This window comes from Tinamus guttatus, unplaced genomic scaffold, assembly GCF_059628265.1.
Source record: "Tinamus guttatus ecotype Peru unplaced genomic scaffold, ASM5962826v1 Tinamus_guttatus_pri_ptg001164l, whole genome shotgun sequence".
In the NCBI taxonomy this organism is placed as follows: domain Eukaryota; kingdom Metazoa; phylum Chordata; class Aves; order Tinamiformes; family Tinamidae; genus Tinamus; species Tinamus guttatus.
Genome location: NW_028289698.1, coordinates 31,012 through 58,994, shown reverse-complemented (window position 1 = coordinate 58,994; position 27,983 = coordinate 31,012). Strand labels below are relative to the sequence as shown.

Below are 27,983 nucleotides of genomic sequence, written 5' to 3'. Positions count from 1 at the left end.
CTGCGGGGACACCGGGGACGGGGCCGCTCCGGGTCCCGCTGCCGCCGCGGGGCGCGCGTCGCCCATGGCGCCCCCGGGGAACGGCCGCTCCGTCCCGTCCCGCTCCGTCCGGTCCCGTCCGGTCCCGTCCGGTCCCGTCCGCGGCACCTGCGGGAGAGCGGCCGGGCTGGGAGCGGGGGCGACGGCCGCAGCGGGACCGGCCACGGGGATGGGGACAGGGTGTCGCGACGTGGCCGGACAAGGGCACGGATGGGGCTGCGCGTGGGGGACGCGGCCGATGTCGCCACGGGGATGGGGACCCGCACGGACGTCTGGGAAACGGTCACCTGGCGGTCCCGGGACGGGGACCCGGCGGGAGGCGGGGCGGACACGGCGGACACGGGGACGGGGGACAAGGTCAGGGGTCGGGGTCAGAGGTCGGGGCCCGCGGGGACACGGCCGGTCCCGGACACGGCGCCCCCGCCCCCACCTGAGCGCGCGGCGCCGCCGTTGCGGGCACGCGGCCACGGGCCGTGCGCAGAGCCCCGCCCCTCCCGCCGCCTCGCCCCGCCCCCCGGTGACGCCACGGGGCGGCTCCGCCAGGCGCGCGGCCCGGCCCCGCCCCCTCGCTCCGCCCCCTGGTGACGCCACGGGGCGGTGCCGCCAGGCGCGCGGCCCGCCCCCGCCGCCTCGCCCCGCCCCCCAGCAGCGCCGCGCGGCCCCGCCCGAGCCCCGCCCCCTGTGGGCGGGGCCCTCCGCCGCGGCGCCCGCCCCCGGGCCGCTCCTCCCGCCGGCAGCGACCCCGGCCCCGCCCCCCGCATCCCCCGTTACCCCACCCCACGTCACCCCGTGGCCCCATCACCCCTCTGCCTGTCACCCCTCTGCTTTGTCACCCCGCGGTCCTGTCAACCCCTCCGGCCCCACCACCGTTACGGCCCCGTCACCCCTGTCCCCCTGCCACCCCTCTCTCCACACTCCTCTCTCCAAGGCTCCTTTATTGTCACCGGACGCTCTCCCGGAACACGGTGGCACTCAGGCCCGCTGCAGCCGGGGCTCCCGCAGGCCGGCCGGCCGGCAGCGTGGCGCCCGCTCTCCGTCCCGGCCCCGGTGCGGGATCCAACGGGGCTCCCGGCCCCAGCACAGGGCTCGAACGGGGCTCTGGGTCCCGGTGCGGGATCCAACGGGGCTCTGGGTCCCGTGTGAGGCTCGAACGGGGCTCTCGGCCCGGGGAGCCGCCGCTCCGCAGCGCGGGGTCCCGCTGCAGTCCCTGCTCACGCTGCTGCAGCTACGTGGCGGCGCCGTGCGCGGCGCGGCGCTGCGGGTCCGGCTGTACGTTCGGCTGTTGCGCGGCGCGGCGCTGCGCCATCGCGGGCAGCAGCCCCACGTAGGCGCGCAGCAGGCGGTGGTTGGCGCGCAGCAGCTTCCCCGCGCAGCCGTCCAGGCAGCGCTCCTGCGGACGGGGCGGGACGGGGCGGTGGGGCCGGCGCTCCCGGTGCCGGGTGACCCCCGGTCCCCCCCCCGGTCCCCCCCCCGCCCCCCCGGTCCCCCCCGCACCTCGCGCGCCGACAGCAGCCGGTGGTTGAGGTCGGCCACGCAGCGGCGGAAGCAGCGCTCCGTCAGGCGGTTGTAGAGCAGCAGGAAGTCCCGCAGCTGCGGCCAGCACAGCCATGGCCCCCGCGGCGCGGACCGGGACCGGCGCGACCGGGGACGGGGAACGCGCGGAGACCCCCGGGAGCCCGTGGGGACACCGGGGACCGCGCGGAGACACCTGGGACCGTGTGGAGACCCCCCAGGAGCCCCCCCGAGCCCCCGGGACCCGCTGACACCGCAGCAGCCCCCGCGCCCCCCCCCGGCCCCACGGGCGCCCCGCGAAGCCCCCGCGCGCCCCAACAGGGCCCCGGGCGCAGCCCCCCGCACCCGCCGGGAAGGCCCCAGGGCCTCCGCACCGGCCCCGCCCCTCCCGGCCCCGCCCCGCCCGGTCCCGGCCCCGCCCCTCCCGGCCCCGCCTCTCCCGGCCCCGCCCCTCCCGGTCCCGGTCCCGGCCTCACGCTGCGGAGCTGCTGCTCCCCGTGCTGCTCCATGCCCCTACAAGCACTTCCGCCCGCACGCGTGACGCCACTTCCGGCCCCCTGAGTGTTCTCCGGTCTTTCCGCCTCGGGCCGCCGTTTCCCGGATGTTGTCATTTCCGTCTCTGTTCCGCCCGGCGCTGTTGCCGCGCGCGCCCTCCCGGTGACGCCATTTCCGCCCTGCCTCGCGGCGCCCCCTGCGCTGCCTGTGACGCAGCTTCCGGCGCGTCCCCGGCCGAGGCGGATCGCGCTCCGGGGCGGCCGGGGGGGTCCCGGCGGGGCGGGGGCGGCGCAGGTGGGCGGGGCCGGGACCGGAACCGGAACCGGGCCGGGCCGCGCTACCGGCGCTCGGGTGGGCGGGCCGAGGCCGCGGCGCGGACGTGGCGCCGGGCCCGGTGTCCTTGCAGGCCCGGCCATGGCGGAGGGCATCATGAGCAAGGCGGCCACCATGGAGATCCCCATCAGCAGCAACGGCGACGCGGGCGGCCTGCCCGAGGACGACGGGCTGGAGCAGGCGAGGAACGGGGGGAGCGGGGAGGGAGCGGGGAGGGAGCGGGGGGAGAACGGGGAGGGAACGGGGAATGTGGGGAGGGAACGGGGAGGGAACAGGGAGGGAACGGGGAATGTGGGGAGGGAACGGGGAGAGCGGGGAGGGAAGGGGGATCCTGGAGCCGGTGGGTGCCGGGATCAGGTTGGGATCAGGTTGGTGCCCGGATCGGGTCGGTGCCGGTCGATTGGGTCGGTGCCGGTGCCCGGATCGGGTCGGTGCCGGTCGATCGGGTCGGTGCCGGTGCCCGGATCGGGTTGGTGCCGGTGCCCAGATCCGGTCGGTGCCGGTTGCCTGGATCGGGTCGGTGCCGGTGCCCGGATCCGGTCGGCGCCGGTGCCCGGATCGGGTCGGTGCCGGTCACCCGGATCCGGTCGGTGCCGGTGCCGCCGCCCGGTCCCGCCGCCAGCTCTCCCGTCCCGCAGGACCTGCAGCAGGTGATGGTGTCGGGGCCCAACCTCAACGAGACCAGCATCGTGTCCGGCGGCTACGGCGGCAGCGCCGAGGGCGTCGTGGCCACGGGCGCCGTCAAAGGCAGGTCACGGCCCCGGAGCGGTCCCGGAGCGCGGATCCCCGCGGGCGCCGGGACGGACCCGGTGCTGCCGGGACGGGCCCGCTGCGGGATCCGGAGCTCCCGGTGCTCCCGGGTGGCCTCTGCGGCAGCCCCGCGTCACCCGCGCTCACGGGGCGCCCTCGTCTCTGCCCCGTCCCCGCTGCCCCGTCCTCGACGCCCTCCGTCCCCGGTGTCCCCTGTCCCTGTCCCCGCTGCCCCCACGCGCCCGTCCCCCCGCTGTCCCCCGTGTCCCCGCCGGCCCTGTCCCCCCGTCCCCCCCGCTGTCCCCGCCGCCCCCGCCAGCCCCTCCGTTTCCAGGCCGTCTTGTCACCCCTCACTCACCCCGAGGACCGTCCGTGTCCCCCAGCGCCGCTGCCGCCAGCAGGATGGCCGCCCCGGCCGGCGCTGCCGCAGGTACCGACGGGCCCCCGCGGCCTCCACGGCCTCCGCCTGCGCCAGGCCTCCACGTCAGGGCGCCCGCGCCGTGTGCTGGGACCAGGGCCACATCATGTCACCCAGGGCCACGTGTTGTGACTGGCACCATGTGCTATGACCCAGGGCCACACGCTGTGACTACAGCCACGTGCTGTCACCCAGGGACACGCGCTGTGACTACAGCCACGCGCTGTCACCCTGGGCCATGTGCTGTGACCGGCGCCACGTGCAGTCACCCAGGGGCACGCGCTGTGATCAGGGCCACACGCTGTGACCAGGGCCATGTGCTGTGACTGGCACTATATGCTATGACCCCGGGCCACGCGCTGTCCCCCAGGGCCACATGCTGTGACCAGGGCCATGCACTGTCCCCCAGGGCCACACACTGTCCCCCAGGACCACGCGCTGTGACTGGCACTCTATGCTATGACGCAGGACCACGCACTGTGCCCGGTGGCAGCTGCGGGCAGCGCAGTGGCGGCGCAGGGTGACACCGTGCAGGGCTGTCCCCGCCCGGCGCCGTCCCCGCCGCCGCGCGCGGTGACCCGGGCCCCGTCCCGCAGGCTCCGCGCTGCACCCGGCCCATCCCGGCGCCGCCGCCGCGGGCGAGGAGGTCGTGCGCGGCATCGCCGTGGAGAAGTTCGACATCGTCAAGAAGTGGGGCATCAACACGTACAAGGTGAGCGCCGCGCGGCGCCGCGGCTCCGGAGTGGGTCCGGAGCGGTTCCAGGCAGCCCCGCGGCTCCGGAGCGGTTCCAGAGCCATCCCGGGCAACCCCGTGGGGTCCGGAGCGGTTCCGGAGCGGTTCCGGAGCGGCTCTGGGCAGCACCGCGGGGTCGGAGCGGTTCTGGAGCGGTCCCGGGTGGCCCCGCGGGGTCCAAAGTGGCTCTGGGTGGCCCTGTGGGGTCCAAAGTGGCCCCGGGTGGCCCCGCGGGTTCCGGAGCGGTTCCGGAGCGGTTCCGGGCGGTCCCGTTCACCCTCCTGACACCCCCTGCCCGCAGTGCACCAAGCAGCTCCTCTCGGAGCGGTTCTGGAGCGGTTCTGGAGCGGTTCCGGAACCGTCCCGTCCCGTTCCCCGCAGTGCACCAGGCAGCTCCTCTCGGAGCAGTTCTGGAGCGGTTCTGGAGCGGTTCCGATACCGTCCCGTCCCCCCCTGCCCGCAGTGCACCAGGCAGCTCCTCTCGGAGCGGTTCTGGAGCGGTTCCGGTACCGTCCCGTCCCGTTCCCCGCAGTGCACCAGGCAGCTCCTCTCGGAGCGGTTCTGGAGCGGTTCCGGAGTGGTTCCGGAGCGGTTCCGGAACCGTCCCGTCCCCCCGCAGTGCACCAAGCAGCTCCTCTCGGAGCGGTTCTGGAGCGGTTCTGGAGCGGTTCCGGAACCGTCCCGTCCCGTTCCCCGCAGTGCACCAGGCAGCTCCTCTCGGAGCGGTTCTGGAGCGGTTCTGGAGCGGTTCCGGAACCGTCCCGTCCCCCCGCAGTGCACCAGGCAGCTCCTCTCGGAGCGGTTCCGGAGCGGTTCTGGAGCGGTTCCGGTACCGTCCCGTCCCGTTCCCCGCAGTGCACCAGGCAGCTCCTCTCGGAGCGGTTCCGGAGCGGTTCTGGAGCGGTTCCAGAACCGTCCCGTCCCGTTCCCCGCAGTGCACCAGGCAGCTCCTCTCGGAGCGGTTCTGGAGCGGTTCCGGAGCGGTTCCGGAACCGTCCCGTCCCCCCGCAGTGCACCAGGCAGCTCCTCTCGGAGCGGTTCTGGAGCGGTTCCGATACCGTCCCGTCCCGTTCCCCGCAGTGCACCAGGCAGCTCCTCTCGGAGCGGTTCCGGAGCGGTTCCGGTACCGGTACCGTCCCGTTCCCCGCAGTGCACCAGGCAGCTCCTCTCGGAGCGGTTCCGGAGCGGTTCCGGTACCGTCCCGTCCCGTTCCCCGCAGTGCACCAGGCAGCTCCTCTCGGAGCGGTTCTGGAGCGGTTCCGGAACCGTCCCCGTCCCGTTCCCCGCAGTGCACCAGGCAGCTCCTCTCGGAGCGGTTCCGGAGCGGTTCCGGAACCGTCCCGTCCCGTTCCCTGCAGTGCACCAGGCAGCTCCTCTCGGAGCGGTTCTGGAGCGGTTCCGGAACCGTCCCGTCCCGTTCCCTGCAGTGCACCAGGCAGCTCCTCTCGGAGCGGTTCTGGAGCGGTTCCGGAGTGGTTCCGGAGCGGTTCCGGAACCGTCCCGTCCCCCCGCAGTGCACCAAGCAGCTCCTCTCGGAGCGGTTCTGGAGCGGTTCTGGAGCGGTTCCGATACCGTCCGTCCCCCCCTGCCCGCAGTGCACCAGGCAGCTCCTCTCAGAGCGGTTCTGGAGCGGTTCTGGAGCGGTTCCGGAACCGTCCCGTCCCCCCGCAGTGCACCAGGCAGCTCCTCTCGGAGTGGTTCCGGAGCGGTTCTGGAGCGGTTCCGGAGCGGTTCCGGAACCGTCCCGTCCCGTTCCCCGCAGTGCACCAGGCAGCTCCTCTCGGAGCGGTTCTGGAGCGGTTCCGGAGCGGTTCCGGAACCGTCCCGTCCCGTTCCCTGCAGTGCACCAGGCAGCTCCTCTCGGAGCGGTTCTGGAGCGGTTCCGGAACCGTCCCGTCCCGTTCCCTGCAGTGCACCAGGCAGCTCCTCTCGGAGCGGTTCTGGAGCGGTTCCGGAGTGGTTCTGGAGCGGTTCCGGAGCGGTTCCGGAACCGTCCCGTCCCGTTCCCTGCAGTGCACCAGGCAGCTCCTCTCGGAGCGGTTCTGGAGCGGTTCCGGTACCGTCCCGTCCCGTTCCCCGCAGTGCACCAGGCAGCTCCTCTCGGAGCGGTTCTGGAGCGGTTCCGGAACCGTCCCGTCCCGTTCCCCGCAGTGCACCAGGCAGCTCCTCTCGGAGCGGTTCTGGAGCGGTTCTGGAGCGGTTCCGGAACCGTCCCGTCCCGTTCCCCGCAGTGCACCAGGCAGCTCCTCTCGGAGCGCTTCGGCCGCGGCTCCCGCACGGTGGACCTGGAGCTGGAGACGCAGATCGAGCTGCTGCGCGAGACCAAGCGCAAGTACGAGAGCGTGCTGCAGCTGGCGCGCGCGCTCACCGCGCACCTGTACAGCCTGCTGCAGACGCAGCACGCGCTGGGGGACGCCTTCGCCGACCTCAGCCAGAAGGCGCCGGAGCTGCAGGTGGGTCCGGGCAGCGCCAACGGGCACCGGGTCCGGGCGCGCGGATGGGAACCGGGTTCGGGCAGCGCCAATGGGAACCGGGTCCGGGCACCGGGTCCGGGCAGCGCCGATGGGAACCGGCTCCGGGCAGCGCGGATGGGAACCGGCTCCGGGCAGCGCGGATGGGAACCGGGTCCGGGCAGCGCCGATGGGAACCGGGTCCGGGCAGCGCCGATGGGAACCGGGTCCGGGCGCGCGGACGGGAGCGCCGATGGCACCGGGTCTGGGCATGCAGATGGGAGCGCCAATGGGAACCGGGTTCGGGCAGCGCCGATGGGAACCGGGTCTGGGTGCATGGACGGGAGCGCCGATGGCACTGGGTCCGGGCGCGTGGACGGGAGCGCCAATGGGAACCGGGTTCGGGCAGCACCAACGGCACTGGGTCTGGGCGTGCGGATGGCACCGGGTCCAGGCGCGCGGACGGGAGCGCCGGTGGGACCGGGTCTGGGCACGCGGACGGCAGCGCCGATGGCACCAGGTCCAGGTGTACGGATGGGGCAGCGCCGACGGCACCGGGTCTGGGCAGCGCCAACGGCACTGGGTCCGGGCGTGCGGCCGAGAGCGTCGATGGCACCGGGTTGGGGCGCGCGGACGCAGTGCGGATGGAGCGCGCGGTCCCTGCGGATCCCGACGCGGCCGCTCCGCTCCAGGAGGAGTTCGGCTACAATGCGGAGACGCAGAAGCTGCTCTGCAAGAACGGGGAGACGCTGCTGGGCGCCGTGAACTTCTTCGTGTCCAGCATCAACACGCTGGTGAACAAGACCATGGAGGACACGCTCATGACGGTGAAGCAGTACGAGACGGCCAGGTGAGGGGCCAGGCCGGAGCGGGCGCGCGGGGGCCGCGGTGCCGCGCTCACCGTCCCCGTCCCCGCGCGCAGGCTGGAGTACGACGCGTACCGCACGGACCTGGAGGAGCTGAGCATGGGCCCGCGCGACGCCGGCACGCTGAGCCGCCTGGACGCGGCGCAGAGCCACTTCCAGAGCCACAAGGACAAGTACGAGAAGCTGCGCGCCGACGTGGCCATCAAGCTCAAGTTCCTGGAGGAGAACAAGGTGGGCCGGGGGCGCGGGGGGCTCTGCTGTGCCCGGGGGCTCTGTTTTTGCCCCGGGGTGTCTGCTCCTGCCCCAGGCTGTGCAGGGGTCTCTGTTGCTGCCCCAGGGGTCTCCTTTGCTACCCTGGGGTCTCCACTGCTGTCCCGGGGCTTGTGGGGTCTCTGCTCCTGCCCTGGTGGCTCCGCTGCCGCCCCGGGGGCTCCATTTTTGCCCCAGGGTCTCCGTTCTTGCCCCGGGGGCTCCACTGCCACCCCAGGGGCTCCATTGCTGCCCCAGGGTCTCTGTTTTTGCCCTGTGGTCTCTGTTTTTGCCCCAGGGTTTCTGCTCCCACCCTGGTGGCTCCGCTGCTGCCCTGGGGGCTCCACTTTTGCCCCAGGGTCTCCGTTTTTGCCCCAGGGTCTCTGTTTTTGCCCCAGGGTCTCCGTTTTTGCCCCGGGGTCTCTGCTGTTGCCCCAGGGGCTCCGTTTTTGCCCCGGGGTCTCCGTTTTTGCCCCGGGGTCTCCGTTTTTGCCCCGGGCCGTGCCGCCCCGTTGCAGCCCCGGTGCCGGTGCCGACGCGGCCGCGCTGCCCCGCAGGTCAAGGTGATGCACAAGCAGCTGCTCCTCTTCCACAACGCCATCTCCGCCTACTTCGCCGGGAACCAGCAGCAGCTGGAGCAGACGCTCAAGCAGTTCAACATCAAGCTCAAGACGCCGGGCGCCGAGAAGCCCTCGTGGCTGGAGGAGCAGTGAGGGACCCGCGCCGGGAACCACGGACCTGGATCACGGCACCGGCACCAGCACCGGGCCGGGCGCGGGGAACACGGACATGGATCACGGCACCGGGCCGGGCGCGCGGGCCGAGCGGGGACGCGGCCGCCGGGTGGGCTCCCGGTGCTGCCGGGGCCCAGCTCCGTGTCCCATGTCCCGGAGCCGGAGCGGGACCCCCCGGGGCTGCTCATCCCGCTCCTCCCTGCGCCCCGCGCGGATCCGCTGCCCCGGGACGCCGAGACTGCGGAGCGCCGCCGCGCCGGCCGTGCCGCGGGATCCGGGGAGCGCGCTGCGGGGTCCGGGGAACGCGCTGCTGCATCCTGGGCATGCGCTGCTGGATCCCAGGAACCCGCTGCCGGTGCCCGGGACGCGCTGCTGCATCCCGGGAACGCGTTTCCCGCTCTGCGCGCCCGCTGCCGGATCCCGGGAATGCGCTGCCGGATCCCGGGAACGCGGCAGCCCTGCGGCCTCGCGCTCCGGCTCCGCTCCGCGCCCGGCGCTTCCCGGCGGCTCCCGCCCCCGTCGCGCTCCCTGTCCCGGGGGTCACGGCCGGGCCGGCTCCGCGTTGCTCCCGGGCGGCTCCCGGAATTCCTGGCGTTCCCGGCGCTCCCGGAGCTCCGCGCCGCCCCACCAGGACCAAACGGTGGCGGTTCGGCCCGCGCCACCCGCAGCACTTGGGCACTTTCTCCTGACAGGAACCGGTTTCTTTTTCTTGCTAATTTAATTCCTGGTAATTTAAGGTCTGGATCTGATTCCCCCTCCCTGGTGACGGTCTGACCCCCTCTTCCCCGTCCCTTCCTGTAAAGAATCTGGAATAAATCGGTACAAATCAGTGTGGGTGGCACCAGGGCAGGGCCGGCGTCCCGACGGAGCGGGAACGCTGCGGAGCGCCGGGAATGGGGACGGCGCGGGGGGGTCCGGGGCTGCCCCCTGGGCTGGGGGCTCCGTGGGGGCTCTGGGGGCTCCGTGGGGGCTCCGGGGCTGCCCCTCGGTCGGGGCTGCAGGCGGCTCCAGCCCCCGGTTCTCGTGGGCGCCAGTCCCGGGTTTTGCTCCCGCGGTGCCGATGGAGCCCGGTTTGGTTGAGAGAGTCCAAATCCGGGCGCCGTCCGGTGCTCGGGTCGCACCAGGGCGGCTCCGGCCCCGGTTCTGGCTCCAGCTCCGGTCCCGGCCCAGTCTCCGTCCTGCCGCAGCCCCCGCTCCAGGACGGGGCAGGACGGGGCTCCTGGCCGGGGTCTCTCCGCGGTGACTCCGGGCTGGATTCGCCCCATGGCTGCCCCACGGCACAGAGTGTCTGTGGGCTCCCCACGGCTGCCCCACGGCACGGACCGTCCATGGGCGCCCCACAGCGCTGCCATCCCCCGGTCCCCACAGCTGCCCCACGGCACAGGCTGCCCGTGGGGACCCCATGGCCCAGGGGGAGGCGGCTGTGGGTCCAGGCCTGGGCTGGGGGATCCATGGGGTCACACTGGGATCGGGGGGGGATCCATGGGGTCACACTGGGACCAGGGGGTTCCATGGGGTCACACTGGGACCGGGGGGTTCCGTGGGGTCACACTGGGACCTGGGGGGTTCCATGGGGTCAGACTGGGACCGGGGGGATCCATGGGGTCACACTGGGACCTGGGGGGTTCCATGGGGTCAGACTGGGACCGGGGGGATCCATGGGGTCACACTGGGACCTGGGGGGTTCCATGGGGTCAGACTGGGACCGGGGGGATCCATAGGGTCACACTGGGATCTGGGTGTTCTGTGGGGTCACACTGGGATCTGGGGGATCCATGGGGTCACACTGGGACCGGGGGGTTCCATGGGGTCACACTGGGATCTGGGGGATCCACAGGGTCACACTGGGACCGGGGGGATCCATGGGGTCACACTGGGATCTGGGGGGTTCCATGGGGTCAGACTGGGATCTGGGGGTTCCATGGGGTCACACTGGGATCTGGGGGGTTCCATGGGGTCACACTGGGACCTGGGAGGTTCCATGGGGTCACACTGGGATCTGGGGGATCCACAGGGTCACACTGGGACCGGGGGGTTCCATGGGGTCACACTGGGATCTGGGGATCCATGGGGTCACACTGGGACCAGGGGGTTCCATGGGGTCACACTGGGACCTGGGAGGTTCCATGGGGTCACACTGGGATCTGGGGGATCCACAGGGTCACACTGGGACCGGGGGGTTCCATGGGGTCACACTGGGATCTGGGGATCCATGGGGTCACACTGGGACCCGGGGGGATCCATGGGGTCAGACTGGGACCGGGGGGTTCCATGGGGTCACACTGGGATCTGGGGGATCCATGGGGTCACACTGGGACCGGGGGGTTCTGTGGGGTCAGACTGGGATCTGGGGGTTCCATGGGGTCACACTGGGACCGGGGGGTTCTGTGGGGTCACACTGGGATCTGGGGGTTCCATGGGGTCACACTGGGACCGGGGGGTTCTCCGGGGCCTCCCCGGGAGCCAGGGGGGTTCCCCGGGCCGGGGGGATCCGCGGGGCCTGGCTGGGGCCAAGGGAAGCAGGGGGCGTGGCCCCGGTGCAGGGGGCGTGGCCCCGGCGCAGGGGGCGTGGTCTGGCCGTGTGGCTGGCGGGACAAGACCGGTCAAGGGGCGGGGCGTGGGGCGGAGGGACGCGAGGGGCGGGTCACTGGGACAGGGGCGTGGCAAAATGCAGGGGGGCGTGGTCACCCGGAGGGGCTCCGCGCGGGGGGGGCGTGGCACGTCGCAGAGGGGCGGGGCTCCGCGTGGGGCCGGAGCAGGGGGCGTGTCCAGGACAGGCCCCGCCCCGTTGCCCTCGGTGCCGCTCATCCCCCCCCGCCCCGACGCCGCTGCCCCCCCGGACCGCTCCGGTTCGGCCCGGTCCGCCCGGGATTGCGGTACCGGGAGCGCCGGCCCGGGGCCACGTCCGGCTGCGCCGCCTTTGTGCGCGGTCCAGCCCGGCCCGGCTCGCCCCGGCCCGGCCCGGTCCGGCCCGCTCCCCTCCAGGGCTCCCCGCAGCCCCGAGCTCGGCCCGGCCCGGGGGAGCCCCAGCCCCGGGGCGGTCCCGCTGCAGCGGGTCGGTGCCGGTGTCGGTGCCGGTGTCGGTGCTCGGGCCGCTCCGGTTCTGCTGCAGCCCCCGGTCCCGGTGCCCGGCAGGAACAACCCGCGTCCCCCCCGCGCCAGCCCCTTCCCCCGGTCCCGGTCCCGGCGGGGGGGCCGCCCCGTTAGGCCCGGGCGGGCGGCACGTGCAGCCCCCGCCGCGAGGCCCCGGGCGGTGCCGCTCCCGGTCCCGGAGCGCCCGGACCCCGCCGGGACCGGCCCGGTTCTGCCCGCGGCCCGGGCGTCTCTGCAGGGGGGCCGGTGCCGCCGGGGGGGTGGGCGCTGCCCCCCCGCACCCCCTGCCGTAATGGGGGGGGTCCCCTTGGGGGGGGTCCCCTTGGGGGGATCCCCTTGGGGGGGGGTCTATTTGGGGGGGTCCCCTTGGGGGGTTCCTTTTGGGGGGGGTTCCCCTTGGGGGGGGATCCATTTGGGGGGGTCCCTTTTGGGGGGTTCCTTTTGGTGGGGTTCCCCTTGGGGGGGTTCCTCTTGGGGGGGGTCCATTTGGGGGGGTCCATTTGGGGGGTCCCCTTGGGGGGGTCCCCTTGGGGGGGGTTCCCCTTGGGGGGGGGTCCCCTTGGGGGGGGGTCCCCTATGGGGGGGGTTCCCCTTGGGGGGGGTTCCCCTTTGGGGGGGGGGTCCCCTTGGGGGGGGGTCCATTTGGGGGGGGTCTATTTGGGGGGGTCCCTTTGGGGGGTTCCCCTTGGGGGGGGGTTCCCCTTGGGGGAGGTTCCCCTTGGGGGGGGTCCATTTGGGGGGTTCCCCTTTTGGGGGGGTTCCCCTTGGGGGGTCCCGCTGCCCCGGCCCCGTTCTGGGGTGCGCGGGGGGGCGGGGGGGGATGCGGTTGCCCTGGCGACGGGCGGGTCCCCCGGGATGCGGGGACCGGAGCCCCCCCCACTGCGGAGCCACAGCCCGGGCGAAACCATCGCGGGGGGGGGGGGGGGGATGCGGGTCCCGCCGCTTCCACCGCCCCGGCCCCCCCGGCCCCCCCGGAGCCCCCGGACCGGGACCGGGGCGGGGCGGAGCGAAGGGTCCCGGTACCGGGGGGGGTTCGGGGCGGGGGGGCTGCGGGCGGTGCTGGGGGGGGCGGGTCTCCTCCCCCCCCCCCGCGCGGTGGTTCCGGCCGGGCCGCTGGATGCGGCTGCGGGCGCAGCCCAGCCCAGCCCTGGCGCAGTCCCCGCCGCGCCGAACCGGGCCGGACCGGGCCGCGCCATGAGCGCTGCCGCCCCCGCGGCGCGGTCCGGCGGCGGCTGAGGGGAGCCGAGCCGAACCGAACCGAACCGGGCCGGACCGGGCCGCGGCTGCCTGCGGTGAGTGGGCCGCGCCGAACCGGGTGGCCTGAAGGTGACAGCGGGACCGAGCCCTGCGGGGGGGCGGGTTTGGGGGTGCAGGTGGCGCGGGTGGCAGCGGGGACAGGCGCGGCCTGGCCCGGCTCGGAACGGCTCGGAACGGGTCAGGATCCTGCGGGGCGGGTTCGGGGGGCAGGAGCCCCCCGGGTGCAGGTGGGGGCAGAGCTGGGGCGGGAGGGCAGCTCCGCGTTGGCGCGGGTGGAGATGGGGGCTGAGCAGCCTGGCACGGGTGGACCCGGGGGTGCGGGGGCCGTTTGGCACGGGTGGACCCGGGGCTGCGGGGGCCGTTTGGCGCGGGTGGACCCGGGGGTGCGGGGGCTGTTTGGCACGGGTGGACCCGGGGGTGCGGGAGCCTTTGGCACGGGTGGACCCGGGGGCCGTTTGGCACGGGTGGACCGGGGGTGCGGGAGCGGGGGGGCTCGGGGGGGGTGCAGGACCCGGCGGGCTGGGGGTGTCGGTGGGTGCGGGACGGGGCGGGATGGGGGTGACAGGGACAGGGACGGGGGTGCGGGAGCTGCCCGGCCCGGATGGGGATGGGGCAGGAGATGGGGCAGGAGATGGGGCAGGAAGGGGCAGATGGGGATGGGGATGGGGCAGGAGCAGGGAGGCGCGGGGGGCCTGGGGGAGCGGGACGGGCAGGTTGGGGGGCAGCGCGGGGGGGTTGGGGGCAGGACGGGGTTGGGGGGCAGGACGGGCCCCGCGCGGGCGGCACCAGGGGCAGGAGCGGGCGGGGATGGAGACGGGGCCGGGACGGGGCGGCCCGGGGGGGACGCGGGGCCGGGACGGGGCGGGGGCGGCGCCTCCCGGTCCCGGTTCCGGTCCCGGTGCTGGTCCCGGTCCCGGTGCCGGTGCCGGGCCCGGCCGGGCGGGGCGGTGACGTCGCGGTCCCGGCGCTGCACAATGGCCGTCGGGGCGGGGCCGGCGCGGGGCCCGCAGCCTCCGCAGCGCCGTGAGCGGGAACGGGCGGAGCGGGCGGGGGGCGCCGTGGGGCGGGGGGCGCCGTGGGGCGGGGGGCAGCGCCGTGGGGCGGACGCAGCCGTGGGGCGGACGCAGCCGTGGGGCGGGCGCGCGGGGCTGGACGGCGGCCAGGGCCGCCTGCTGCAGTGCGGGGTGAGCGGCGCCCCGGGCTGTGGGGCAGGGGATGCTGCGGGGAGGGGGCCGCGCTGTGGGGCAGGGGAGGTGGCGCCGTGGGGCAGCTGCGGGGGGAGGATGTGCAGAGGGCACCGTGGTGGGAGGTGCCAGGGACGCTGTGGGGCAGGCGGGGGTGATGCTGGGGGTGCTGTGGTGGAGGGGACACAGTCAGTGCTGTGGGGCGGGCGGGGGTGCCGTGGGGCAGGAGGTGCCGTGGGGCGGGAGGTGCCGTGGGGCAGGGGCTGCCGTGGGGCGGGAGGTGCCGTGGGGCAGGGGCTGCCGTGGGGCGGGGGTGCCGTGGGGCAGGGGCTGCCGTGGGGCGGGAGGTGCCGTGGGGCAGGAGGTGCCGTGGGGCAGGAGGTGCCGTGGGGCGGGAGGTGCCGTGGGGCGGGAGGTGCCGTGGGGCCGGGGCTGCCGTGGGGCGGGGGCTGCCGTGGGGCGGGAGGTGCCGTGGGGCGGGAGGTGCCGTGGGGCCGGGGCTGCCCCGGTGCTGTCCCTGCACTGGTGTCCGGCCCAGGGTGCTGCAGTGCCCGGACGCTGCGGATGGGCTGACCGGGGGGGTGAGGGGAGGACAGGGCAGGGACGTGTGGGGCAGCCGTGGGGCGGGGGCTGCCCGGGGGCCATGGGGCGCTGTGGGGCGGGGGCTGCGCGGGGCTGCCCGGGGGCCGTGGGGCACTGTGGGGCGGGGGTTGCCGTGGGGCGCCGTGGGTCTGAGCGTGCCCCCCAGGCCGAGCGGCGCCATGGCCCGGCGCGAGCCCGGCGGCAGCCCCGTGGTGCGGCAGATCGACAAGCAGTTCCTGGTGTGCAGCATCTGCCTGGACCGCTACCGCAACCCCAAGGTGCTGCCGTGTCTGCACACGTTCTGCGAGAGGTGAGCGCGCTGCGCCCCGCTGCATCCCCGCTGCATCCTCATTGTGCCCCGCTGCATCCCCCCTGCATCCCCATTGCACCCCCATTGCACCCCACTGCATCCCCATTGCACACGTTCTGCGAGAGGTGAGCACGCTGCGCCCCACTGCATCCCCGCTGCATCCTCATTGTGCCCCACTGCATCCCCGCTGCATCCCCGCTGCACCCCCATTGCATCCTCATTGTGCCCCACTGCATCCCCATTGCACACGTTCTGCGAGAGGTGAGCGCGCTGCGCCGCGCTGCATCCCCGCTGCATCCTCATTGTGCCCCGCTGCATCCCCGCTGCACCCCATTGCACCCCGCTGCATCCCCGCTGCACCCCATTGCACCCCACTGCATCCCCATTGCACCCCACTGCATCCCCATTGCACCCCACTGCACCCCCATTGCACACCTTCTGCGAGAGGTGAGCGCGCTCTACCCCCGCTGCACCCCGCTGCATCCCCGCTGCACCCCATTGCACCCCACTGCATCCCCATTGCACACCTTCTGTGAGAGGTGAGCCCGCTGCACCCTGCTGCATCCCCATTGCACCCCATTGCACCCCGCTGCATCCCCATGGTGCTCCACTGCATCCCCACAGCACCCTGCTGCAATCCCACTGCATCCCCCATTGCATCCCATTGCATCACACTGCATCCCCTATTGCACATCTTCTGCGAGAGGTGAGCCCGCTGCACCCCATTGCACCCCGCTGCATCCCCGCTGCATCCCCGCTGCATCCCCATGGTGCTCCACTGCATCCCCACAGCACCCTGCTGCAATCCCACTGCATCCCCCATTGCACCCCTCCCGTGAGATGCGAGACCAGGCCCCGCTGTGCCCCACTGCACCCCACACACTGCAGCCTGCTGCGAGAGGTGGGGGTCCAGCCCCACTGCATCCCCCACTGCATCCCCCACTGCATCCCCCACTGCATCCTCGCTGCCCCCGACCGTCCCTGCGCCCCCCAGTGCAGAGCGGGGCCCCGCGCTGCCCCCCTGCGCCCCCTTTGTGGGGGATGAGGACGGTGCCCGTGCGCCCTGCGTCACCCCTGCGCTCCCTGCACTGCTGCTGCGGGAGGCAGCCCTGGGCTGCATCCCCGCTGCATCCCCGCTGCATCCCCACCGTGTCCCGCTGCATCCCCGCTGCATCCTCCAGCATTCCCACTGCATCTCCACTGCATCTGTGCCGTGTCCCGCTGCATCCCCGCTGCATCCCCGCTGCATCCCTGCCATGCCCCCCAGCATCCCCACTGCATCCCCACTGCATCCCCGCTGCATCCCCGCTGCATCCCTGCCATGTCCCCCAGCATCCTCACTGTGTCCCTCTGCATCCCCATTGCATCTCCACTGCATCCCCGCTGCATCCTCACTGTGTCCCCCAGCATCCCCACTGCATCCTCACTGTGTTCCTCTGCATCCCCACTGCATCCTCACGGTGTCCCCGCTGCACCCCCGTCGTGCCCCCTGGCACCCCCGCTCTGCCCTCGCGTCTCCCCTGCGCCCGCCCTGGGCCCCACTGCAGCCCCCGACGCGTCTGCGGCGGGGGGGGAGACCCCAACACTGCCCCATGCTGCCCCGCACTGCCCCACACTGCCCTGCCCCGCACTGCCCCGCACTGCACCCCGTGGTGCCCTCTGCCCCGCTGCGCCCCGCTGCAGCCCGGTGTCACCCGCTGGGACACGGGGCCCCCTCCCCCACCCCGCTGCACGTCCCCCATGAGAGAGAAACCCGGGGCCACGTGTGGGGCCACCGGGTGACGCGTCCCAGTGCCGCGGGTGGGGACGGGGCCTGACTGCAGCGTGTGGGGGGTGTGGGGCGGGTGTGGGGCAGTCGTGGGGCGGCTCCGGGGGCTCCGGCACTGCAGGACCCCAGTGGGGTCCCCGTGGGGGCCGGGGGTGGCTCTGACCTCTGACCTCTGCTCTCTCTGTCCCCCAGGACCCGCTGCCCCCGCAGCCCCCCCGGCTCCGCCCCCCCCGCCCCCGGCCCCGCCCCATTGGGGGCTGATGGCGCCGCCCCCCCGGATCCGTCTGTCCCGTCCGTCCATCCCGTCCCGTCCGTCCGTCCATCCCGTCCCATCCATCCATCCGTCCGTCTGTCCATCCTGTCCTGCGCCCCCTGCCCTGTCCTGTGTCCCCTGCACTGCGACACTGCCCCGTTGTCCGTCCGTCCTGCCCTGTCCTGCACCCCCTGCCCTCCCTGTGCCCCCTGCACTGCGGTGCTGCCCCATTGTCTGTCTGTCCTGTCCCGTCCATCTGTCCCATCTGTCCCATCTGTCTGTCCGTCCGTCCATCCTGCACCCCCATGCACTGCGGTGCTACCCCACTGTCCGTCCGTCTGTGTGTCCCGTCCGTCCGTCCATCCTGTGTCCCCCACCCTCCCCGCGCAGCCTGACCCGGTCCCTGCGGTCCCATCCGTCCTGTCCCCGCTGCCCCGGTCCCCATCGCACCCCGTGATGCCCCCACACGCCTTGGGGTGCAGCCCGTCCCCTCCATCCGTCCCCTCCATCCGTCCCCCCGTCTGTCCCCCCGTCCGTCCCCCCATCCATCCCACTGTCCCCATCCATCCCCGTCCCCTGCACCCGCCCCGTCCCCGTTGTCCCCGTTGTCCCCGTTGTCCCAATTGTCCCCCTGCGCCCGCCCCGTCGTCCCTGTTGTCCCCATTGTCCCCGTTGTCCCAATTGTCCCCCTGCGCCCGCCCCGTCCCCGTTGTCCCCGTTGTCCCCTGCGCCCACCCTGTCCCCGATGTCCCCATCCATCCCCATCCCCGTTGTCCCCGTTGTCCCCGTTGTCCCCGCGCCCGCGCGCCCTCACCCCGCGGTTGTCCCCCTTGTGCCCCAGGTGCCTCCAGAACTACATCCCGCCCCAGAGCCTGACCCTGTCGTGCCCCGTGTGCCGCCAGACGTCCATCCTGCCCGAGCGCGGCGTCGCGGCGCTGCAGAACAACTTCTTCATCACCAACCTCATGGAGGTGCTGCAGCGCCCCGAGCCCGTGCGCGCCGTCACGGGGCAGCCGCTGTCCTGCCCCAACCACGAGGGGAAGGTGCGTGGGGGGGGCGCCGTGGGGCGGGCGCCGTGGGGCGGGTGCAGTGGGGCGGGCGCCGTGGGGTGGGCGCCATGGGGCAGGTGCAGTGGGGGCAGGTGCAGTGGGGGCAGGTGCCGTGGGGGCGGGCGCCGTGGGGCGGGTGCCGTGGGGCGGGTGCAGTGGGGCAGGCGCAGTGGGGCAGGTGCCGTGGGGCAGGCGCCGTGGGGCAGGTGCCGTGGGGCGGGCGCCGTGGGGCGGGTGCAGTGGGGCGGGTGCCGTGGGGGCAGGTGCAGTGGGGGCAGGTGCCATGGGGCGGGCGCCGTGGGGCGGGCGCCGTGGGGCAGGTGCAGTGGGGTGGGCGCTGTGGGGCGGGTGCCGTGGGGCAGGTGCCGTGGGACGGGCGCCGTGGGGCGGGCGCCGTGGGGCAGGTGCAGTGGGGGCGGGCACCGTGGGGCAGGTGCCGTGGGGCGGGTGCAGTGGGGCGGGTGCAGTGGGGCGGGTGCAGTGGGGCAGGTGCAGTGGGGGCGGGCACCGTGGGGCGGGTGCCGTGGGGCGGGTGCAGTGGGGCGGGTGCAGTGGGGCAGGTGCAGTGGGGGCGGGCACCGTGGGGCAGGTGCCGTGGGGCAGGTGCCGTGGGACGGGCGCCGTGGGGCGGGCGCCGTGGGGCAGGTGCAGTGGGGTGGGTGCAGTGGGGGGCAGGCGCAGTGGGGCGGGTGCCATGGGGGCAGGCGCCGTGGGGCAGGCGCCGTGGGGAGGGCGCCGTGGGGCGGGTGCAGTGGGGCGGGTGCCGTGGGGCGGGCGCCGTGGGGCGGGCGCCGTGGGGCAGGTGCCGTGGGGCGGGTGCAGTGGGGGCAGGTGCAGTGGGGCGGGCGCCGTGGGGAGGGCGCCGTGGGGCAGGTGCCGTGGGGCGGGCGCCGTGGGGCGGCCCCGCTGAGCGCCCCACGCCGCAGGTCATGGAGTTCTACTGCGAGCCCTGCGAGACGGCCATGTGCCGCGAGTGCACCGAGGGCGAGCACCGCGAGCACGCCACGGTGCCGCTGCGCGACGTGCTGGAGCAGCACAAGGCGGCCCTGCAGCAGCAGCTCGACGCCGTCAAGAGCAGGTAGCGGCGGGGACGGCCCCGGGGGAGGCGCGGGGTGCTGCGGCGTGCGGGGGTGCTGCCCTGCATGTGGGTGCTGCGCCGTGCATGGGTGCTGCGCCATGCGTGGGTGCTGCGCCATGCGTGGGTGCTGCATCGTGTGTGGGTGCTGCATCGTGCCTGAGTGCTGCACCATGCATGGGTGCTGCCCTGCATGTGGGTGCTGCGGCGTGCGTGGGTGCTGCCCTGCATGTGGGTGCTGCGCCGTGCATGGGTGCTGCGCCATGCGTGGGTGCTGCATCGTGTCTGAGTGCTGCACCATGCATGGGCGCTACCCTGCACATGGGGGCTGCTCTGCGCATAGGTGCTGCACCACACAAGTGTTGCACCGTGCATGGGTGCTGCACGATGCATGGGTGTTGCATCATGCGTGAGCGTTTGCACCATGCATGGGTGCTACCCTGCATGTGGATGCTGCTCTGCGCATGGGTGCTGCACTGCCCATGAGCGTTGCACCCTGCATGAGCGTTGCAGCCTGCATGGGCGCTGCACCGTGCATGAGTGTTGCTCCCTGCATGGGTGTTGCAGCACGCGTGGGCGCTGCGCCATGCAGGAGTGTTGCACCATGCATGGGTGCTACCCTGCACATTGGTGCTACCCTGCACGTGGGTGCTGCCCTGGCCGTGGGTGCCGTGCTGCACCGTGCGTGGGTGCTGCCCAGAGGTGCTCCCTGCCCCCGTGCGCCCCCCACCCGTGGGTGCTCCCTGCTGTGGGTGCTGCCCCACACAGTGGCGCTCCCCGCCGTGGGGCTCCCACCCGTGGGTGCTGCCCCCCGTGCACGCTGCCCCCCGTGGGTGCTCGTGTGCCGTGGGTGCTCCCTGCCCGTGGGTGCTCCTTACCCGTGGGGCTCCTGCCCATGGGTGCTCCCCACTGTGGGTGCTGCCGCGCACAGGGGTGCTGCCCACCCATGGGGCTCCCACTCGGGGGTTCTGCCCACCCATGGGTGCTGCCCCCGTGCACGCTGCCCTGCGTGGGTCCTCCCTACCCATGGGTGCTGCCCCACACAGGGGTGCTGCCCCCCGCGTGGGTGCTCCCTTTCCGTGGGGCTCCTACCCATGGGTGCTCCCCACCCGTGGGTGCTCCCTACTCGTGGGTGCTGCCCCCCGTGCATGGTGCCCCATGGGTGCTCACACGCTGTGGGTGCTTCCCCCCATGGGTGCTGCCCCCCGTGCACATTGCCCTGTGTGTGGGTCCTCCCTACCCGTGGGTGCTCCCCACCCATGGGTGCTGCCTCGTGGGCGCTCTCACGCTGTGGGTGCTCCCCCCCCCGTGGGTGCTCCCCCCCCCCGTGGGTGCTCCCCCCCCCCGTGGGTGCTCCCCCCCCCATGGGTGCTCCCCCCCCCCCCGTGGGCGCTCCCCCCCGTGGGTGCTCCCCCCCCCCCGTGGGTGCTCCCCACCCATGGGTGCTGCCCCGTGGGTGCTCCCCACCCATGGGTGCTGCCCCGTGGGCGCTCTCGTGCTGTGGGCGCTCCCCCCCCCCCCGTGGGCGCTCCCCCCCCCCGTGGGTGCTCCCCCCCCCGTGGGTGCTCCCCCCCCGTGGGTGCTCCCCACCCATGGGTGCTCCCCGTGGGCGCTCACGCTGCCCCGCAGGCTCCCGCAGCTGGCGGCCGCCGTGGGGCTGGTGTCGGAGATCAGCCGGCAGCTGGTGGAGCGCAAGAACGAGGCCGTGGGCGAGATCAGCAGCAGCTTCGAGGAGCTGGAGCGGGCGCTGCAGCAGCGCAAGGGGCTGCTCGTGCGCGACCTGGAGGCCACGTGCGGCGCCAAGCAGAAGGTACCGAACGGGCCGGGCTGCCCCGGGGACCCGCGGGACACGGCGGGACACGGCGGGATGCAATAGGGCACAGCGGGACAGGGCGGGATGCGGTGGGGCACAGTGGGGCGCAGTGGGCATGGCAGGACATAGCGGGACACAGCAGGATGCGTTGGGGCACAGCGGGATGTGATGGGATGCAGCGGGACACAGTGGGACGCAGTGGGCAGAGCGGGACACAGCGGGATGCAGTGGGATGCGGTGGGGCACAGTGGGGTACATGAGGATGCAGTGGAGCACAGCGGGATGTGATGGGATGCAGTGGGACACAGTGGGCAGAGCAGGACACAATGGGATGCGGTGGGGCACAGTGGGACACAGTGGGGCACAGTGGGATGCAGTGGAGCACAGCGGATGTGATGGGATGCAGTGGGACACAGTGGGGCAGAGCAGGACACAATGGGATGCAGTGGGGCACAGCGGGATGCAGTGGGATGCGGTGGGGCACAGCGGGATGCAGTGGGGTACAGTGGGGTACATGAGGATGCAGTGGGGCACAGTGGGACACAGTGGGACGTGGTACCGAGTCCAGCCCAGGGGGGGCTGCAGGCGCCCTGGCTGCCCCATGCATTGCATGCATGGGTGCTGCATCCTCACGGGTGCTGCACGTGCCCCATGCGTTGCATGCATGGGTGCTGCATCCTCATGGGTGCTGCACGTGCCCCATGCGTTGCAGCAGGTGCTGCGGGTGCTGCATCCTCACGGGTGCTGCACGTGCCTCATGCGTTGCATGCACGGGTGCTGCAAGAGGCTCCAGCCTAGCGGTGCCGCGGGTGCCCCATGGCAGCAGGTGCGGAGGGTGCCCATCCACTGCAGGAGTGCTGCGGGTACCCCTGCAATTGCACTGGGTGCTGCGGGCACCCATCCATTGCAGCAGGCACTGCAGGTGCTGCATTGCAGCGGGCCCTCTCCGCGTGCCCCGTTGCAGCGGGTGCATTGGGTGCAGGATCCCCGTTGCAGCGGGCGCATCAGGAGCGGGATCCCTGTGGGTGTGGGTGCATCGGGTGCAGGATCCCCATTGCCGCAGCTGCATCGAGTGCAGGATCCCCGTTGCAGCGGTTGCATCAGGAGTGGGATCCCTGTGGGTGCATCGGGAATGCGATCCCCGTTGCAGCAGGTGCATCGGGTGCAGGATCCCCGTTGCAGCGGGCGCATCAGGAGCGGGATCCCCGTTGCAGCGGGCGCATCGGGTGCAGGATCCCCGTTGCAGCAGTTGCATTGGGAGCAGGATCCCTGTGGGTGCATCGGGTGCAGGATGCTCGTTGCAGCGGTTGCATCAGGAGCAGGATCCCCATTGCAGCAGCTGCATCAGGAGTGGGATCCCTGTTGCAGTGGGTGCATCGGGAGCGGGATCCCCGTTGCCGCAGCCGCATCGGGCGCAGGATCCCCATTGCAGCGCATGCATCGGGTGCAGGATCCCCGTTGCAGCAGGTGCATTGGGAGCGGGATTCCTCTGGGATCCCTGTTGCAGCGGTTGCATTGGGAGCGGAATCCCTGTGGGTGCATCGGGAGCGGGATCCCCATTGCTGCAGCCGCGTCGCATGCAGGATCCCCATTGCAGCAGGCGCATTGGGAGCAGGATCCCCATTGCTGCAGCCGCACCGGGCGCAGGATCCCCATTGCAGCGCATGCATCGGGTGCAGGATCCCCATTGCGGGCGCCCCGCGGCCGCGCGCCGGCCGTGACGCCCGCATCCCCGCAGGTGCTGCAGGCGCAGCTGGACGCGCTGCGCCAGGGCCAGGAGAACATCCTGAGCAGCTGCGCGTTCACGGAGCAGGCGCTGCACCACGGCACGGCGCCCGAGGTGCTGCTGGTCAAGAAGCAGATGAGCGAGCGGCTGAGCGCGCTGGCCAGCCAGGACTTCCCCGAGCAGCCGCACGAGAACGCGCAGCTCGACCTCGTGGTGGAGACCGAGGGCGTGCGCAAGTCCATCCTCAACCTGGGCGCGCTGGTCACCACCAGCGCCACGGCGCACAAGACGGTGGCCACGGGCGAGGGGCTGCGGCACGCCGTGGTGGGGCAGCCCTGCTCGCTCAGCGTCACCACCAAGGACAAGGACGGCGAGCTGGTGCGCAGCGGCAGCGCCAGCCTGCGCTTCCAGGTGACGGCGCCGGACGGCGGCGCGGCCGAGGCCGAGGTGCTGGACAACAAGAACGGCACCTACGAGCTGCTCTACACGCCGCGCGCCGAGGGCGACTTCGCGCTCTCCATCCTGCTCTACGGGCAGCCCATCCGCGGCAGCCCCTTCCGCGTGCGCGCCGTCAAGGCGTCCGACGTGCCGCCCTCGCCCGACGACGTCAAGCGCCGCGTCAAGTCGCCGAGCGGCGGCCACATCCGGCAGAAGGCCGTGCGGCGCCCGTCCAGCATGTACAGCAGCGGCAAGAAGAAGGAGAACCCCATCGAGGACGAGCTCATCTTCCGCGTGGGTGCGTGGGCGCGCGGGGGGCGCGGGGACCCCACGGACACGCGCGGACCCACGTGTGGCGCCCGCAGGCACCCGCGGCCGCGAGAAGGGCGAGTTCACCAACCTGCAGGGCATCTCCACGTCCAGCGCCGGCCGCATCGTGGTGGCCGACAGCAATAACCAGTGCGTGCAGGTAGGAGCGGCGGCCGCGCGCGCGCCGCGTCGCCGCGTCCCCCCGCTCACCGCGCCGCCCGCAGGTCTTCTCCAACGAGGGGCAGTTCCGGCTGCGCTTCGGCGTGCGGGGCCGCTCGCCCGGGCAGCTGCAGCGCCCCACGGGCGTCACCGTGGACGTGAACGGGGACATCATCATCGCCGACTACGACAACCGCTGGGTCAGCATCTTCTCGCCCGAGGGCAAGTTCAAGGTGAGCGGGGTCCGGGGGGGCCCGGGGGGGCGGCGGGCGCCCCCTCACCCGTCCCCTGTCCCCGCAGACCAAGATCGGCGCCGGGCGGCTCATGGGCCCCAAGGGGGTGGCCGTGGACCGCAACGGCCACATCATCGTGGTGGACAACAAGGCCTGCTGCGTCTTCATCTTCCAGTGCAACGGCAAGCTGGTCACCAAGTTCGGGAGCCGCGGCACGGCCGAGCGCCAGTTTGCAGGTACCCTCGACGGTAATGCAGCCGCTGGCGCCTCCCCTTCCTTGCCGCGTGCCCCGGGCTGCCCGCTGCGCCGGGACCGGGGCTGGGGGAGCGGGGCCGAGCGGGATGTGGGTCCGGGACGGGACATGGGGCCGGGACGGGACGTGGGGCCGAGCGGGGACGTGGGGCCGAGCGGGGACGTGGGGCCGAGCGGGACGTGGGGCCCTGTCCCTGCAGCGGCTGCAGCGCGGGGCCCGGTGCAGCCTCGCGGGCCCGGCCGCCAGCGCCGCATGGGCGCATGTGCCCAGTGCAGGACCTCCCGGGACAGGGCCATGCGCCTGGTGCTCCCCTGCATGCCTGGGCCCCTTGTGCCCAATGCAGGACCTCCCGGGACAGGGCCGTGTGCCCAGAGCTCCCCCGCGTGTCCCTGGTGCCCACCCGTGTCCCTGGGCCCCTTGTGCCCAATGCAGGAGCTCACGGGTCAGGGCCGTGTGCCCGGCGCTCCCCTGCCCAGTTTTGGGGACCATGCGCCCAGTTTGGAGCTCTGGGGACACGGCCATGTGCCCGGTGCTCCCCGGTGTGCCCGGTGCTCCCCGGTGGTGCCGGTGCAGGACCGCTCGCCCAACCTGGGGCTGCCGGTTGCGCCCGGCGCAGGGTGGCCCCCTCGGTGCCCGCGGTCGCATGCGGCGCCGCAGCGGGCGCTCCGTGCGGTAACGCGCTGACCGCAGCGGGGCCCCGCGGCCCCGGCCTCCTCCGCAGGGCCCCATTTCGTGGCCGTCAACAACAAGAACGAGATCGTGGTCACCGACTTCCACAACCACTCGGTGAAGGTGAGCGGCAGCCCCGCGCGGCCCGGATTGCAGTGAGCTCTGCCGTGCCGTGCCGTGCTGTGCTGCGCCACACCGTGCCGTGCTGCATGGTGTCCTGCATGCAGTGAGCTGTGCCGTGCCACGCTGTGCCGTGCTGCATGGCGTCCTGCATGCAGTGAGCTGTGCTGTGCCATGCTGTGCTGCTCCGTGCCGTGCTGCATGGTGTCCTGCATGCAGGTGACCCATGCAGTGCCGTGCCGCGCTGCTCCGTGCCGTGCTGCATGGTGTCCTGCATGCAATGACCTGTGCCGTGCCATGCTGATCTGTGCTATGCTGCATGGTGTCCTGATTGCAATGACCTCTGCCACGCCATGCCGCACTGCTCCATGCCCTGCTGTGTGGGGCCCTGCATGCAGTGAGCTGTGCTGTGCAGAACCATGCTGCTCCGTGCCGTGCTGCATGGTGTCCTGCATGCAGGTGACCCATGCAGTGCCGTGCCGCGCTGCTCCGTGCCGTGCTGCATGGTGTCCTGCATGCAATAATCTGTGCCATGCTGTGCTGCTTTGTGCTGTGCTGCTCCATGCCGTGCTGTGCAGTGCCCTGCATGCAGTGCTGTGCCGTTCCGTGCCGCTCTGTGCCGTTCCGTGCCGTGCCGCGGCGCTGAGCGCTGCCCCCGGCAGGTCTACAACGCGGACGGCGAGTTCCTGTTCAAGTTCGGGTCCCACGGGGAGGGCAACGGGCAGTTCAACGCGCCCACCGGGGTGGCCGTGGACGCCAACGGCAACATCATCGTGGCCGACTGGGGCAACAGCCGCATCCAGGTACGGGGGGCCCCGCGCTGCAGGCGCTGCGGGCGCTGCGGGCACGGACGGGCCGCAGCACCGAGCGCTGCCGGGAGGGAAGGGCAGCGGAACCGGGGGGCCAGCGCAGGGACGGGGCAGGGATGGGGAACGGTTCCACTGGGAGCATCCTGGGACGGACGGGACAAGGGGGTTCCAGGCACCTCGGGGTGGCCGGGACGGTCATGGGGACCAGGCGCCCCGCGGTGACCAGGATGGTGATGGAGACAATGAGCCCATGGGGTGACGAGGACGGTGACAGGGTCCAGGCACCCCTGGGGTGACTGGGATGGTCATTGGCACCATGAGCCCGTGGGGTGACCAGGACAGTGAGGGGTCCAGGCGAACCTGGGGTGGCCGGGATGGTGATGGAGACAATGAGCCCATGGGATGACCAGGATGGTCATGGGGACCATGAGCCCATGGGGTGACGAGGACGGTGACAGGGTCCAGGCACCCCTGGGGTGACTGGGACGGTCATGGGGACCAGGTGCCCCGCGGTGACCAGGACGGTGATGGAGACAATGAGCCCATGGGGTGACCAGGACGGTGACAGGGTCCAGGCACCCCTGGGGTGACTGGGACGGTCATGGGGACCATGAGCCCGTGGGGTGACCAGGATGGTGACGGGGTCCAGGCATCCCTGGGGTGACCGGGATGGTGATGGAGACAATGAGCCCATGGGATGACCAGGATGGTGATGGGGTCCAGGTGCCCATGGGGTGACCAGGATGGTCATGGGGACCATGAGCCCATGGGGTGACGAGGACGGTGACAGGGTCCAGGCGCCACAGGGAGGCCACGATGGTCATGGGGACCATGAGCCCCGGGGGTGGCTGGGATGGAGACCATGAGCCCATGGGGTGACGAGGACGGTGACGGGCTTCAGGTGCCCCGGGGTGGCCAGGATGATAATTGGGACCATGAGCCCATGGGGTGACTGGGACAGTGATGGGCTCCAGGTGCCCTGGGGTAGCCAGGAGGGTGATGGAGACCATGAGCCCACGAGGTGACCAGGGTGGTGACAGGCTCCAGCTGCCCTGGGGTGACCGGGATGGTCATTGGGACCATGAGCCCGTGGGGTGACCAGGACAGTGACGGGCTCCAGGCGACCCTGGGGTGGCCGGGACGGTTATGGGGACCATGAGCCCATGGGGTGACTGGGACAGTGATGGGCTCTGTGAGCCCATGGGATGACCAGGATGGTCATAGGGGCCATGAGCCCTTGGGGTGACCAGGACGGTCATGGGGTCCAGGTGCCCATGGGATGACCAGGGTGGTGATGGGCTCCAGCTGCCCGGGGTGACCGGGATGGTGATGGGGACCATGAGCCCATGGGGTGACTGGGTCAGGGATGTAGACCATGAGCCCACGAGGTGATCAGGATGGTGACGGGCTCCACGCGCCCATGGGTGGCCGGGACGGTCACGGGCTCCAGGAGCCCATGAGATGACCAGGACAGTCATGGGGACCATGAGCCTGTGGGGTGACCAGGACAGTGACGGGCTCCAGGCGACCCTGGGGTGGCCGGGACGCTCATGGGGACCATGAGCCCTTGGGGTGACCAGGACGGTCATGGGCTCCAGCTGCCCCGGGGTGGCCGGGCGGTGCGGGGGCGCAGGGACGTCGGCGCTGCCCGTCCCCATCCCTGTCCCCATCCCCATCCCCGTCGCAGGTGTTCGACAGCTCGGGCTCCTTCCTGTCCTACATCAACACGGCGGCCGACCCGCTGTACGGCCCGCAGGGGCTGGCGCTCACGTCGGACGGACACGTCGTGGTGGCCGACTCGGGCAACCACTGCTTCAAGGCCTATCGCTACCTGCAGTAGCCGCGGGGCCGGGGCGGCCCCGGGGACCCGCTCGGCCGGGCGCCGTGGGGCTGCGCCGGGACCGGCGCCGTGGGGCTGCAGAGCCCGGCACCTCCGGCGCCCCATGGTGAAGGCGGCTGCACCAGGACCAGCGGTTCCAGCGCCCCATGGCTGCGGCCGCTGCACCGGTGCCAGAGGTTCCAGCACCCCATGGCCACAGCGGCTGCACCGGGACTGACAGCTCCAGCGCCCCATGGCCGCGGCGGCTGAACCGGTGCCAGCAGTTCCAGCGCCCCATGGCTGCAGCAGTTGCACTGGGACCAGCGGCTCTGGCACCCGTGGTTGCGACGGCTGCACCGGGACCGGCACCTCCAGTGCCCCATGGCCGCAGCGGTTGTACCCGGGCCAGCGGCTCCAGTGCCCCATGGTTGCGGCGGCTGCACCAGTGCCAGCGGTTCCAGCACCCCATGGCCGCAGCGGTTGCA

At 73.0% G+C, this 27,983-nt stretch overlaps 2 protein-coding genes across 3 annotated transcripts; both read left to right on the top strand.

Annotated features, from left to right (window-relative positions):
- Positions 1–2,459: 2,459 nt before the first annotated feature.
- On the top strand, positions 2,460–8,564 carry ARFIP2 (ARF interacting protein 2). The gene is made up of 8 exons (XM_088538768.1): positions 2,460–2,559; positions 3,018–3,171; positions 3,416–3,559; positions 4,144–4,259; positions 6,512–6,733; positions 7,423–7,580; positions 7,653–7,827; positions 8,403–8,564. The coding sequence occupies exons 1-8, from the start codon at positions 2,461–2,463 to the stop codon at positions 8,556–8,558; spliced, it is 1,224 nt and encodes a 407-aa protein (XP_088394894.1). The 5' UTR covers position 2,460; the 3' UTR covers positions 8,559–8,564.
- A 6,280-nt stretch (positions 8,565–14,844) lies between these two features.
- On the top strand, positions 14,845–27,538 carry TRIM3 (tripartite motif containing 3). 2 transcript variants are annotated; one of them, XM_088538777.1, is made up of 11 exons: positions 14,845–15,005; positions 17,868–18,069; positions 19,002–19,153; positions 20,780–20,960; positions 22,702–23,425; positions 23,493–23,596; positions 23,661–23,828; positions 23,896–24,064; positions 24,803–24,873; positions 25,533–25,673; positions 27,367–27,538. In XM_088538777.1, the coding sequence occupies exons 1-11, from the start codon at positions 14,875–14,877 to the stop codon at positions 27,517–27,519; spliced, it is 2,196 nt and encodes a 731-aa protein (XP_088394903.1). In that variant the 5' UTR covers positions 14,845–14,874; the 3' UTR covers positions 27,520–27,538. The 2 variants fall into 2 exon arrangements, with proteins under 2 accessions (XP_088394903.1, XP_088394902.1); XM_088538776.1 differs by having other exon boundaries at positions 23,896–24,076.
- The last annotated feature ends 445 nt before the right edge of the window (positions 27,539–27,983 follow it).

Excerpts from the sequence above, each read along its gene's own strand:
- ARFIP2 (XM_088538768.1), top strand. The coding sequence starts at position 2,461 with ATGGCGGAGGGCATCATGAGCAAGGCGGCCACCATGGAGATCCCCATC. Across the intron at positions 3,560-4,143 it reads CCCGGCCGGCGCTGCCGCAG|GCTCCGCGCTGCACCCGGCC; the intron begins GTACCGACGGGC and ends CCCGTCCCGCAG. Across the intron at positions 7,828-8,402 it reads AGTTCCTGGAGGAGAACAAG|GTCAAGGTGATGCACAAGCA; the intron begins GTGGGCCGGGGG and ends GCTGCCCCGCAG.
- TRIM3 (XM_088538776.1), top strand. The coding sequence starts at position 14,875 with ATGGCCCGGCGCGAGCCCGGCGGCAGCCCCGTGGTGCGGCAGATCGAC. Across the intron at positions 18,070-19,001 it reads GCCCCAACCACGAGGGGAAG|GTCATGGAGTTCTACTGCGA; the intron begins GTGCGTGGGGGG and ends CCCACGCCGCAG. Across the intron at positions 20,961-22,701 it reads CGTGCGGCGCCAAGCAGAAG|GTGCTGCAGGCGCAGCTGGA; the intron begins GTACCGAACGGG and ends GCATCCCCGCAG.